General features: G+C 40.2%; 1 protein-coding gene across 1 annotated transcript in view; it reads left to right on the top strand.

Moving 5' to 3' along the window:
• The window catches only part of cyth3b (cytohesin 3b), a 40,881-nt gene extending 26,268 nt beyond the window's left edge, over positions 1-14,613 (top strand). The window contains exons 9-13 of the mRNA XM_072692873.1: positions 159-270; positions 7,588-7,664; positions 8,066-8,137; positions 8,785-8,939; positions 12,668-14,613. Of these exons, the coding sequence (XP_072548974.1) occupies positions 159-270; positions 7,588-7,664; positions 8,066-8,137; positions 8,785-8,939; positions 12,668-12,740 (489 nt within the window). The 3' untranslated portion in view covers positions 12,741-14,613. The remainder of the gene's footprint in view (positions 1-158; positions 271-7,587; positions 7,665-8,065; positions 8,138-8,784; positions 8,940-12,667) is intronic.
• The last annotated feature ends 174 nt before the right edge of the window (positions 14,614-14,787 follow it).

The raw sequence follows: 14,787 nt of genomic DNA, 5'->3' as shown, positions 1-14,787 counted from the left end.
AGTACCCGAGCCCATCATGATTAATGCACTAGTGGCCATAGGAAGGACATGAATATTTCAAAGTCGCAGCCATGTGTTAGTACTTATTTGCATGAAGGATGAGCACTAATGTGTCGCATATCTCTTTTTCTTGTATTCTCCCTCCTGCTCCCGAGCAGAACCTGTACGAAAGCATTAAAAGCGAACCCTTTAAGATCCCTGAGGACGACGGCAATGACCTGACCCACACGTTCTTCAACCCTGACAGAGAAGGCTGGCTGCTGAAGCTGGGTAAGTGGAGAAGCACAGGCCTCTGACCATGAGAGCTCTCCGCACTTGCTTTCAGTCTCTCGTGTTACTCTTCGCTGTCCTTTGTGTTACTATTCTGTCCTCTCTCCAATACCTTCTGTCACTCCACAAACATGACAGAGTGCTGTCATGGTGTGGCCACACTCCAGAGAAGGACTGTGAGTATTCTCAGACGGTGGGTGGTGACAGTGAAAGCTGTGAAAACACCACCACCGTTCAGTGTATGATACATGTGTCTACAGCTTCTTATTACAAATGGGCACTTTGATTGCATTATTTCTTCTGCAAAAAGGTTTCTTTGGTGCGATGCCATAGAACAGGGCTGCCTAACTCTGCTCCTAGAGACCTATTGTCCTAAAAAAGATTTGTTGTAGCCCTAATTTTACACACTTACTTGTGAGGTTTACATGTTCCTGAATAGAAATGCAGCTAAACTTGGCAGGGTAAGTAGATTACCAGGAGCATGGATTGGCACCCTTTTGGTTTCCTAAATAAGGCTCCAGTGGGTGTTTTTTTTATGATAAATACTGTAAATGAGATGCTTGAAGTTTTTACTTTAATGTTTTTAAAGGACAACTTATAGTACTTCAGATCATATATGCCCAAAGTGAGGCCTACAGCCTAATGTTAGCCCCATGGGAACATTTGATTTGGACACACTAAAAAGCAACCCAATCCCTACAGTCTCAAGCAGTGAAAGAACAAACATTTGTGAACTACAGTTTTGAATTACATTATGATTTGTATATCATTTTGCTTTCTTGGCCCACAACAAACATTGCACTTTGGTCCCACAGAGTGTCCAAAAGTTTGGCCACCCCTGATGTTTTCCAGAACACCCCCTTGTTTTCCAGAGTGAAGACCAAAAGTAGATTCATCACAAATAGGTGTCCGCTTGCATGGAAAGGTGTGTGAAAGTACAATGTACAACGCTTTAATGGGATCTGCTGCCAAGGTCTCTATAAATGTCACTGCTCTCACGTTAATGTTGCCACTTCACAGTCAGGGGGTTTTAAGAGTTCCCACAAAAACGCAGTCAGACACTTTTATCCCACAGTGCTATTTTTGTTCACCAGGCGTTGTTCCAAGAGTAGTGATGTATTTTGTCTGTTGCTTTATTTACATGTGTTTTTAATGTTCTCCCACCCTTCTGTCTCCTCCCCACGTCTGTGCAGTTTTGGTCTGAAGTGGTGTGTGAGTGTGTGAGTGTGTGGCTAGATGTATCATTGTTAAATGTTCCTTCTTGTGTTTCTTTATTTCCTCTGCCCCCTGCCCCCCATCCTTCTGTTCTGTGTCTGCCTGTCACTTCTCACCCGCACTCCCCAGGAGGTAGGTAACCCCGGAGAGCGCTGTCGCTCCATCGCAACCTCCTCTACTCCCTTCACCTCCTCCCTCACCCATTCTGTCCTCTCATCCCTCATAGAGTACATACTACATAGCATTGCAATATTGTGGACAACAAAGAACATGATGGGAGTAGTAACTGTAAAATAACATAATATCTTAGCATCCTAATTCTTTAATATTTAAATGCATAAAGATTTCCACCCCTAATACACAGAGCACTTTAGCATTTAAATATACATTTATATTTCATATTTGAAATGTATTGTAAGTAGGACAAAATATTTGCTTAATTATTATTAACTATTTTTTTATACTGTTTCTGCATTTTGAAAGTTTGACCCTTTTATGGACTATTCATGGTAGAGCAGACTGAAGCTGCCGTCATGCTGTATGTTGCTAATATAGAACCCGAGATTGCAGCTCTCGCTGTTCAAATACTGCTTTTAAATGGCTTTTAAAGCCATACTTTCAGTACCATCAGCAGCCTACTGTGGACAGTGCTTATGGTACACCTGTGGATAAACCAGTAAGCAGATAAGCAAAATAACTGCTTCTAAAGCAAAAATGTGATTAACTGTGATAAACTGCATAAAAGAAGTTTTAAACTCTTAACTCAGAAAGGCTTATTGCACACTAAGGGGTATTATTCAGTAACCACAGGGACTTCTGTACAAACTGGAGTGGCTAGGATAGCTAGGATAGAAGTTTGTAATAACAAGTTCGGTCCTCCAGCGGAATATAGGCTGTTTAAGACTATCTGATAGACTTACATAATACAAAATTAATCGCATAAAGGAATCTGCTAAATATGTTACTGTTACTTCACAGTATTGTGCATTAAAAGGTGAGATGAACAAAGTGTAGACTGCATGTTTTTGCAGTCAGAACATTTAAAGCACAATATACACTGCCAGAAAATGCAGTATAGTAATTTTCTTTAGAATAACTACAGTATTATGATAATATCACATTTTGGCACATTTAGTAATTCCCACCCCTACTCTGCATTTCCTTGCTGAGGTAGTTTAAACCAGTGCCTTCTCTAATTGGCTGCTGAGGACTGCCAGGGTCAGGGATCACTTGGCTACATGTGGGCCTGGCTGGACGTCACACCTCTGTATTAGTGCTTGGCCCGGGACACACACACATTCCTCCTGCAGTATGTAAGGTCTCTGCAGGCTCATATACATGCCAACAGCTCTGGCATAAAAAGTCGTTACATTATTACCCCGAAACCTTCCTCAGGCGGTGCAGAGAGAAGACTTTATTTATTGAAATCTTTTTCATTTAAACATAGCCCCTGGAGGATGTAAAGGAGGGGAATTAGGTTTAAATGCTTACAGAAATGGAGGAAATAAAAGAGGTTCGGGGATGTTAATACACAAATATGAACTTTTGAAAAAAGGTAGTGCATAAACGAGGGCTTCCTAAAAGGTACGCTGGTGCATTAGTACAAATTCTTGCCTCTGCCTTAATAAGGATGTTGTGAATTTGCTCCAAGCTCTGCAGTCAGCTGTGCTACAGAAGCAACTGAAAATAACACTTCGCTAAGAAAATGCTAATGTAGCTAACTGCATAGAAGTTACTGAGAGGCACAGATAGTGGAACTAGTCCCTGCTAGACATGTGCTGCGATATTTAACACATACGCTATCATTATTATGTGCACTTTTAAAGCTCATCGGGCTGTCCTTTCATACTCTGTGTGCTATCTATAGTAGTGAGGGTCTCACCTGGCCTCAGTTTTCTCCCAATATTATATATTATATGTTTTGAATTAAAATTCAGATATTCAATATATGATTAACAGAAAATGCTGGAATGGAATTTGGAGGGGGGAAAAATAAGCCAGTCCTCTAATACATCTGTTCAAATCTGTGCTATGACATGTTAGCTGGGGGGTAGTAGAATGTTTGAGTAGTTTGTCCATGAAAGTCTGCTTTTAGGTGCTGTTAGCTTAATCGAATATCTTCAATTGACAATAGCGCATTTTAAAAGCTTTTATTTTTTTATTGTATTGGTATTAGCTACAGAAATTATTGCTAACTGTATGTTAAATGTACTTCATGCATTATAATAACTGTATATGACTTGTATTTGTATTGGTATCAGGATACTAGACTTTGTGGTACTATCAAATTAAAAAGTGGTCTTGTGCCGTCTCTAATAATTAGCTACTAGTTTTCTTTGCTAGTATAGTATTATTATTATTATTTTTTTTTTTTACAAAAGCATAGTACACTCATGAGCGCAGAACAGTAAAATGAGAATGGTACCCAAGTTCGCTCCTTCGCAGCAGTCTGACTCATTTTAACAAGGACCAGAGATGGTATGAAATATTAAAATGTCTGTTGATCTTTTTCGTACACTGTTTTTTTTCATGCTTGCTAACAATTGTGGGAATTTTATTATTAGGTTTTTGAGACTGCCGGTAAATACCACAAATATTTTGTTTTTTTTGTTACAAAAAAGCCTACTAATGCTATACGTGAGGTCCATGATCCATCTTCTTGGACTTCACAGTGATCTAGGAAATGGGGAATCTCCCTGTAGAAATAAATTCACAGTGACACACCGGAAATCATTTCCCAAACACTCACGCATTTACCAGTGGAGCTCTCATGGCTGGGAAAAACAACAAACTGTAACTTGGTGTTCCTCACATGTTGAGGCTTAGCCCGCTGTTTTCTGTGCCCTGTGGATATATGAACCAACAGGACCTAGCAGGTGTTACCCAATGTTAATTGCAGTATTACTGGAGTGTGTCATAATAACTGGCTCACCCATAGCCTTCTCTTCCTAGGCAGCCTTGCCTGGTATGCCAGTGTCAGGAAACTTCAGTCCAGTCTTTAGGCATTTAAAGATTAATTCTTCAGATTAATTCTAATGTGTGTAAGCTAGTCTGGTGCATTTAAGGTCTACAAATGAGAATGTGCTAACTGGTCTCCATGAGCTTTGATTCATTATTAGTCATGTTAGCATTACTGTCTATTGCTTTCATTTGTAACAATTTAGAAGTTCCTTACGTTCTTTATTTAACATTTCCACTGTTAGCGTCTATTCATATTGCTATCACAATATGGCCCTTTTTTTTCATTTTTCCTGCTTTCTGCAAGGTTATTCAATGGTTTTCTGCTCAGTCCTACCAATAACTGCACACTCACAGCCCTGGGATTCTACCCATTACTTGTATTCAAAAGATGCAGGAACAAAACCTTAGACTCAGTTGTGATCAGCATACACAAAAAATATCTTGGTTGGTGGTTACAATGCTAGCTGTGGGGGAGTGACTGTTGAAGATCTGAAACGAACTCCTGGGTAAGATAGCCCACATCAGCCCTCAGCAAAGGTAAAAGCTTTTTGTTAATGTTATCACCAGGAAAAACTCCCTCGACTTCATGTAGACCCGGAAATCGACTGTTTGATATGTGGTTTCTCAGTGAAGGAAGTTCTTGTGTGAGTGAGAGACTGAGCGGGTGTGTTTCTATGTGGAAAACTTTAGTGGTATTAAGGCTGTGTTTGCTAAAGGCTGGGCCAGACAACCTCAGTAAACACGGACATCTAATTGAATCATAAAATGCCAACTGCAGCGGTCGTGTGAAGTTATTTGGAATGCACCTTGCTTCAGCACTCGGCACTACTGGCCTCTAGGAAAACAGCCAGCCAGGTTTACTTTGTCATATGGGTACACTGTGACATCTCCTAGAGAAAGACTTCTGGTTCAGAAACCCTGCTTCCAGCCGTTTTTTAGTGCTGATGTAGCCAGGAGTTCAGGTTGACTAAATGGAGTTTGAGTAGTGCATCCCTCTTCACACTGAGATGTAGCAGTGTGGCGCTGCATGGTGTTACCAAAAGAAACACAGTGACAGATAGTTAGTTCCCTTTAGGGTATTACAGGAACTTCCTTTATGGTTACATTAAATATGTTCAAATTAACACATTTTGGTTTTTGCTAATTAATTTTTAAAAGTGCAAGATGAATTATTTGTATCCAGGCAACATGCACATCTCTGCTGCAAATAAAAGCCCGATCTTTTTTCAAGCACCAGCAGTTTGTACACATTATAGCAGAACATGGTGTTAATGAAAACAATAGTAGTTGGGGCAGTTCAGTTATTTAGTAGAACGAAATGTGGTGAAGATAAAAAATATTGATTTAGTACAATTTTGATTCGAAATCAAAATTCTGAGTCTTTATTCACCAAGTATTGTATGTTGATGGAATCCTTTTTGGTGCAAATGGCAAAAAAATGGGAAAACTATAAATTACAGTACATGAATAATCTACAAGATTATTCTACATTTTACAGATGTGCAATGAGTGTCAATTACGTTGAAATACTAAAGTACATACATACTGTGGCAAGCCAAAGTTTGGGCACCCCTGGTCAGAATTCAATTAATGTTTAGCAAGGAAATTTCTGATTTCAATAAAGTTAAAGATGTCACTTTTATTTAATATTTTAAGAAAGATTATTATAAAATAACCAAAAAGAAAAAGTGCTAAAAGCAAAAGTTAGCATGAACTGCTCTTTTGATGTCTATTTACAGACGCTCAGTTTGCACCTCTTGAAGTAGTCCATTGTGGATTATGGGGTGTGTTTAGGATCATTATCCTGCTGTAGAAGCCATCATATTTTCACCTTCAGTTTAACCCACATAAACTCATTTGGCCCATTTAATAGAACCTGTTGCATTCAATCTAAGTTCAGTTGCAATTCATACATAATAAGTCAAACATTACTTAAAGACAATGTACTAATCTAACTACATATCCACTGACTCTCAGAATTAAGTGTTAATGAAATTTCAGTGCATTCTCAAGACAGTATGTATGTTGCCTGAGAGCTTTAAGCAGTTGTTTCCAGAAGTGGTTCCAAAAATATGTGCTACGTAGCTGCTTAGGTGGAGCTAAGCCAAGGCTGTTGTTTTTGTTGGAGAAGTCTAAAACCCTGGTAAACGTTATCTATGAGCTCAGATCTTTTAGATGGCCCAAAACCTTTTCTTTTTCTTATGAAATTGTTCAAAACAAAAAAAAATCTCCTTTTGGAAATCCTGTTCATCTTCTATTCATTTAGCTATTTACAGGAACAGAAACGTTCTATATCTATATCTGCAGCTGTAGCTATAGCTCTCAGTCAAAGCTCTACTTATCAGAGGACCTTCTACCACAAAGCAAAAGCCACTGGAACTCCAGCCCCCACTGGAGGTCCCCCCACTCTTACAGTCTGCTTCCTTATCATACGCTGATGGCATGGTCCAAGCTCACAAAATGAGATGTTTTAAATTTTTATGGGGGAACATGGGTTTACATATTATGAACTACACACCAGAAGATATTTTGCTTTGTTCAGTATTTCAGTTTTGAATAAGAATAAAAACCATAGAATATACTGTAATTTCTTATCAGGTTTTGTGCTGCGAGACTTGATCATCATTCAGTCATTTTAGATGTTGGTTTTATAATAATTAAATGGAGGTATATACTGTTCTGTTTACATCTAAAAATCTTCCCTTTTTTACAGCTTCCAACAAATGAAAGCTATGATGTCGGCATCATAATTCTTATTTTATAGATGTTTGGCAACCAAACTGGTTATATATTATTGGAAATAATTGTATTCATAATAAATGTATTCATATGGTTGTGTACGTCACGTCTGTAATGCAGTTTGGGTGAGGTGGTGCTTAGCGCTACCTGTTTTGGTCAAACATGCAAATTGACCAGTTGGTACAAAACATTTTTCCTTCTAGGTGCAGAGTGACACAGATACCAGATACAGAATTCTGCTAGAATGAAGCATATTTACAGTAAAATAAGTTATATTAATATAGTTCACATGTAACACAAAAATAGGTCACTTTTCAATTGACCATGTCTGTTGTCTCAGGTCAGGTGTACTTATTTGACCGTGGTTAGTAATGACACTGTGTCATTTTCTTTTCCCTGCAGGGGGAAGAGTAAAAACCTGGAAGAGAAGGTGGTTCATTTTAACAGACAACTGCTTGTACTACTTTGAATACACAACGGTATGCTTGCTTTATGTGTTCGTTCAATGTTAAGATGCAGAAGGATAATTCTACTTGTGTAATGATGTAGGACCCAAGTGTTCCTACAGTACTCACAGTCCAATATTCCAAGTGTTATTTAGGCAAACGTCTGCACATAATTGATGGGTTTTTATTGTTCAGCTGAGAGACATGCCGCTTGTGTCACAAACTGAGCAGTTCTTGTAAAAACTTCCATCCTCATAGTCTTCATCTTGATCTCCACTTCCGCTGACAGCATGATTTCATTTAGTCAGCACTTTTGATAGTAATAACAGCTGATGTTGTCAGTATGAGGGCGCACAGGAATAGGGTGGTGTACTCAAGGACTTTTTTCTAGTGGCTGGCAAATTGTGACCGTGTATTGTATTGTCGTGGTGCAGGACAAGGAGCCGCGAGGGATCATTCCTCTGGAGAATCTCAGTATCCGAGAGGTGGAGGAGCCCAGAAAGCCTGTGAGTGCTTTGTCATGTTTTGAGTCCTTGCATGACCATTTTGCTTCAACTTGTTTGCCCCTAGTCTGACTATCTGTCCTTCACTTTATCAGCATTTTCTACTTGTTGTTCCCACAATGTGGGAAGCTGATGCATGTTGTTTAGTGATAAATAAAAAATTAAACACAGCAGCATGGATAAGCAAATGGACAATACTGCCATTTTAGGTCACTCTGGATTAAAGCATAGATATGCTAAATATGTAGAAGTTTACAGTCGAAGTTGAAGTGTACTTTAGCCATATGATGGCTGTCAAGTATTTATCTATCGGTTGGGAAATGTTAGTGTAAAAATGACTGTTCTTGGTTTATAAACCTTTATGAACCCACATATGTTAAGGGGACAAATAAAATAATAAGAGTGTAGCATATAGCCTGTTAAATAGAACGTGTTGCATGTCATCTGTGTAAATGATGCCTTCAAGTTTCAGTCACAGTGTATTTATAAATTGATAGAAGAGAAATACGATTCAGGATCAGATATATATTGATATTGCAGTATTGTCCAAACACCTGGTGCTGGGAAGTATAGTCTAAATCGAAACCTCCAGTACTGACAGTCAAGATAAAGGATCTCACTGAAATCCAACTCTTTCCTTCTTTATCTAGAACTGTTTTGAGCTGTACAACCCAAACCACAAGGGCCAGGTGATCAAGGCCTGTAAGACTGAGGCTGATGGACGGGTGGTAGAGGGGAACCACGTGGTCTACAGGATATCAGCTCCCACACCAGAGGAGAAGGAGGAGTGGATCAAATCCATCAAGTAAGACTCTCAGTCCGTTTTCCTAAAATAATAGGAATGAGTTAATTACTAAGTTATGGGTGGTTAAAGAATCCTTGAATGCACAGTTCTGTAAAAATTCAGTTTCACTGAGTTGTGGTATGTGGTATGAGCCCTTTTAGGTCACTCATCAAAGGAAAAGGGCAGTGGTGGCTCAGAGGTTAGAGCACTGGGCTATCAATACCAGGGTTGTGGGTTCGATTCCCGGGCTCGGCAAGCTGCCACTGTTGGGCCCTTGCTCCACAGCTCTGGGTGTGTGTGTGTGTACTCACTGCCCCTAGATCACTAGTGTGTGTGTGTGTGTATGTTCACTACCACAGATGAGTTAAATGCGGAGGACACATTTCGCTGTACAGTGACAAGTATAGTGCACCTTTACCCTTACCTTTTTTAAAAAAGACCATTTGTCCACAGCAGTATTACAAACATAATCATGTCAGTATGTGTTGCACTGTTGCACAATTTGTGTCAGTCATCCTGCATCCCTTCAGTAGTGGTCAGTTTTTTGTTGGCTGGACATTTGCTGAGTGGCCTATTCTCACCACAGCAGTGAGATCACTAGATCTACACACCGCACTACACTCTACAACTATTCTACCATGTTAGTATAATTTCTGTACTGAGAGTGGCCCACCACCAAAAATGACACATGGCCAACAGTGGTCCTACTATCAGTCCTATCATTATGAATGGGCTAGAGGGAGGCTGCTACATGTGCATCAGTAGATGGAAAACAAGCAGTAACTGTTGTAACTGTATGCATACAGGGTCCCCCTCTATGGTAGGATGCCTGATGAAAAGGTCATTCTTCTTGGCCATTGGTGTTTCTGATATTTTGTACACAAATACCATGTATATAAGAAAGTGTGTTTGAATTGTTAGCATTAGCCTCATATCTCCATTAAGACACTACTAAAGCAAACTTCAAGACACCAAATCGGCTACATAGCTTAACCTTTTAAAACCTGAACATTCAAGTAACAGCCAGAAATTTGTTTTGATCGGGAGTGTTTATTTGACCTGACTAATTGTTTTTTAAATGAGTTGAATAAAGCTTTGCATATATAAGTTTATTTTATATCATATATCAGAAATGTCTTGCTCAGATCATTTTCAAAAACAAAATAAACCATATAGAACACAAGTGTATTTAACCCCTTATACTCTGAGTCACCTTTAAAACTAAGTAAATACAATCATACAATGCTCCAAAATCTTGTAGAAGGCTTTCCCTAGACAGTAGAGACAGTTACTCCAACAAAAGCAGAACAAAGTATTTCTCTGTACCCTTGATTTTGGAAAAAACAGTGAATGAGCAGGTGTCCCATTACTTTTTATCCATGTAATGCAGTGTTTGAATATTACAGTTGACTTTAAGGGTTAAGAGGCAATTTGTGTAAATTAGATTTTTCTCCAAACTGTTCCTTTTAATGGGCCATTAAAAAGTGCATATTATACAGTAACATAATCAGCAAAAGTTAGATGGTAACTGGAATTCAGGAAACGTCCAGGTTGCATGGAGCAGCACCGGAACTGGTTGGCGGAGGAGATGCTGGATATGCCCGCAATCGAGCTGTTTGTGGGGAAACAGAAGCCTCAAATCCGCTGTGCCAGTAGGGCAGCCCCCCATTCATACTCGCATGGGGTTTTCATGGCACAATTGGTGAGGGGGATTAGTCAGTGCATATAGCACCCCAGGGGGAAGAGAGAGAGCGAGAGAGAGAGTGAGATCTAGCTCAGCCAACTGTTCCAGTGGATCCAGCGCTCAGCAGGCCCATGCCAAACTGCCTTCTCTGCTAATCTAGCCTCTAATGCTAACGGGGCCCAGCATGCATTTTATCTCTTCCTCAGAAGAGGAGGAGGAGGATTCGAGCAGATGAAAGGTTTTTTTTTTTTTTTAATCCAAAAATTGCATTCTGCCCACTAGGGATGGACACGGTCATCACGTGCCTTATCTTTAATCACAATTTTGACGCCGGAGATAGAAGAGAATTTTTTTGTTGTTGTCCTACTTTGTATAGAAGAGCTCGGGATCGGTCAGCAGTGAACCAGAAATGTGGCTTTGAACTCATTGAGAGGTAAATGTGGCTTTGAACTCATTGAGAGGTATTAGGTGTGACGCTGCAGTGTGTGATCACCGCGCCTGAAAGCTGTGTGTGCAGAGCTGAGTGACGGGCTGCCCATTCTCACCAAGCCGCTTTTTTTCTAAGCGATTTAAGTGCCACGTGGCACACGATACAGCTCTTGCCTCCTCAGTCCCTCCCCTTTCTGCTTCATAAGGATTGGTGTTTAGGGACGGTTAAAAACTGACCTGCATTATTTTCATCAAAATCATCAACTCTCTAAAATAATGACTTTCTGCCTTAAATTCATATGTTAATGTTTACGTATCAGGACAGTCTGTCCTCCTTGTGGGCTTACTGATTATTTTTTTACTATATTTCATGCATTGGAATTAATATTATGAGTACTGTTGATCATAATGGGCGTACGGAATTGAGAGGCATGTATTGAACAAGTGATTTACACACACTGTATGGACAAACGTATTGGGGCACCTGCTCATTCATTGTTGGTTCATTGTTTTCCAAAATCAAGGGTATTACAAAAGAGTTTATCCTACTTTTGTTGGAGTAACTGTCCTGGGAAGGCTTTCTACTAGAGTTCAAAGCATTGCTGTGAGAATTTGATTGCATCCAGTGACAAGAACGTTAGTAAGGTCAGAATGTTAGATGATCACCACCCCACCTCATCCCTAGCTCCCTAACTCAACCCAAAAATATTGAATGGAGCACCAACCATCAGCTCCACTGCTCTGCACCTCAATGCTGGGGGGCTTTACTCCCCTCTAGCCCCTCTGAGTCAGCAATGGGTGCAACTTAAAGTACGATGTCCACAAACATATGGACATATATAGTGTATTTTAAGCCCCAGTGATTCTGAAAAACCTTTGAAATACTGTTGATAATAGTTAACTAACAACTCATGGTGCCGCCCTACTTTGTGTGATGTAGAGACACTATCCCCGTATCCGTGCTGCCCTCCAAGAAAGAGTGACATGGAGAGAGCGTGAGTTTTCCACAGTGGGGGGTTGAGCTCACCCTCATTGTCATACCAGCTCTTAACAGGATTTTCCCCCATGAACACTGAGCTCGTCCACCATCACAGTGCCTTTGGAGGACACGCTAGTCAGGATGCCTGTAGGCTAGTGGTTCTCAGTCCTGGTTCTGGTCCTTGTAGGTGTGTAAAAGTTCCCTCTGCTTTTACACACCTACTGCTCAGGTTGGGCTTCTTAATGAACTGATTAGGCAGGTCAGGTGCATTGGAGCAGGTAAAACACCAGAACATGCAGGGCAGGGGTATTTCAGGAGCAGGATTCGGGAACCACTAGGGAAAAGCCCGGGCATGGCCAGATGCTCACCTATTTTAAGTTGGGCGTCAGCTGGAATCCGGAACATGGAGGGAGACGTTCCGACTCGAAAGTCGGAGAGGTCTCCAGAAAAAGGGGCGGGATCTAGCTTTAGAAACCATGGAAACCAAACTAGGTCATTGAACAAACTTTCCCCCTCTCTCTCTCTTGCTTTTTTGATCTAGTTAAGGCAGGGGTTTGTAGAAATGCGCTTGTATTTCCATATCAAAGATGCTGAAGTCTGCCCTCCCCTCCCTGCTGCACATAATTTATTTGCTTCTCTTTTAATTGGTTTCCTCAGAGCCAGCATCAGCAGGGATCCCTTCTACGACATGCTGGCCACCAGGAAACGACGCATCGCCAACAAGAAGTGAGAGCACCGCTGGACCAGCAGTGTGACGGCACACGTACACACATGCACGCATATACATAAACGCACTGGCCTGGAAGACCCTCTTGAACAGTCGCCACACGTGAGCCCTTGCAAAGTAATCGACCTGGGGTTTTGAAACTGCATCACGTGAGAACACGTGACCCCAATCCCATATACCCCTTTTTAACCCACTTACCCTTATTTCTCTATGTCTTCCCCTTCTTGTGTCGGGGCTGGGAAAAAATAAACACAGCTGCCGGTGTTCTCTTTGCAATTGCATGGATGTCATATTGCATACGTGGACGGCGCACGTGAGAGCCCAGGGGATACGCTTTGCACTTCACAGACTTCAACCATGAAAGCCTGGTGTGTTCAGACATCAAACCATCTCAAGCAATTACAGCAACACTTCTTCAAAAATGCTGCCACTGCCAGTAGCAAATGAAAGCTCATAGTGACCAGTTAGGATCATGGAATTAGGATCCTTCTAGCTGATGCCCAGTAGCTTTCATTTATTATTTGGCAATATGTCTGCATATTTCCATGACGTGTTCCTTTAGTGAAGAAGCTAAGAGCTACAATGCACTCCCTGCTGGTCCAATCATACAGGCCTCTATTGTAATTTTACGGTAGCTCAAAATGACCTAGTCTAATATTTCACTATGGTGCTGAACGCGTCTCTGCCTGTGCCATTTGTTGAAGTAAAAGAGCATTAAAAAAAAAAAAAAAAAAAGCTTGAAAAGAGTGTGATGTAAATGTGGGAATGCTATTTTACCAATATGTGGCAGTCTTGAGTCAGCTGGACTGATTTCTTAAATTTTCAGACAGAGTAGTAAAAGAAATATATGCTGTGCACCCTTTTAACTTTTTGTTGTGAATCGGCGGGTACCAGTCAATTTAAGCTTTCTGTTCAGTCCTTAGAACTGACTCTTCTTATGTATCACACTTCTCTGAGCAAGAGTGCTGAACTGGGATCTGGGTCCATGTTCATAAAGCCTTTTAGAGTAGGAGAGCTGATCTAGGGTGTGCTCCTATCTGTAGGACCTGATCCTAGGCCACCACTACTACTATTTTCTGGACAGTTTTACGTATATGTCCCAGTTTAACTTTAATTTCTAGACATTTCTTACTTGTTTTACATCATTTGAACTGGTGCAATACTCTGTTTTAATCTTGAGTTCATTTTTGCAGCGCCAATTCACCTAAGATACATTCATAAGTGGGACCTGGTCCTAGATCAGCATTTATACTCTGAGGTATGTGATATGTAGGCATTAGTCTAGACGAGTCCTTTCAGTGGGTCAGTGTATCGGTGTGATGCGAGTGCATTCTTCTGTTTTTCTGTTAGTTAAACACTTGCTTGCTTTTATGTTCCCTTTACGAATCTTAACTGAACATCTTTTCATATATTTATTTTCTCTGTGAAATGGTCATATTCTACCTGTAATTGTTGAAACTATAGACTTAAGTTATGTGTAAATAATGTAAACATTTGTCTTCTTTTTGTGTATGTATGAATTATAACATATAAATCTACTGGTTATGTCAAGCATCAGCTTTGATTTAGGGCTTTCTCTTTGGCAGCCTTACAGTAACTCAGAACTGTTGCAATCCTGTCAGGAGCATTTTTAATTCCAACAGAAATCCTGACAACAGTGATGTGTTTCAGAACTATTACTATTATTATTATTATTATTATATTTTCTTGTTTATCTAGTAGTGATTTATATGTATTTGTAAAATAAGAGCTCTAGCCCAGGGCATAATATTATCTTTGACTGACCTGTGAGGCTACGCATTAATTTTTATATGTCTGTAAAAGCTATTGGTCATATTGTACATGAAGTATAACATAAAGCAATGATAAGGCTTTACCCCTGACTTTGAGAGATGTCTTTATTTATTCACTCTTGTCTCATTGTACATGACGTGGAACCTCAGTTTTAGTCCTACAACCCTTAATACAATGGGCCTATACAGAATTTGATATCTTTAGTAGGGAAACATCACGACTAGCGTGTAACATTTCACCTTTCCTCTCATTTCTC

Source organism: Salminus brasiliensis, chromosome 12 (assembly GCF_030463535.1).
Source record: "Salminus brasiliensis chromosome 12, fSalBra1.hap2, whole genome shotgun sequence".
Lineage (NCBI taxonomy): Eukaryota > Metazoa > Chordata > Actinopteri > Characiformes > Bryconidae > Salminus > Salminus brasiliensis.
This window is presented reverse-complemented; position numbering and strand designations above follow the sequence as displayed.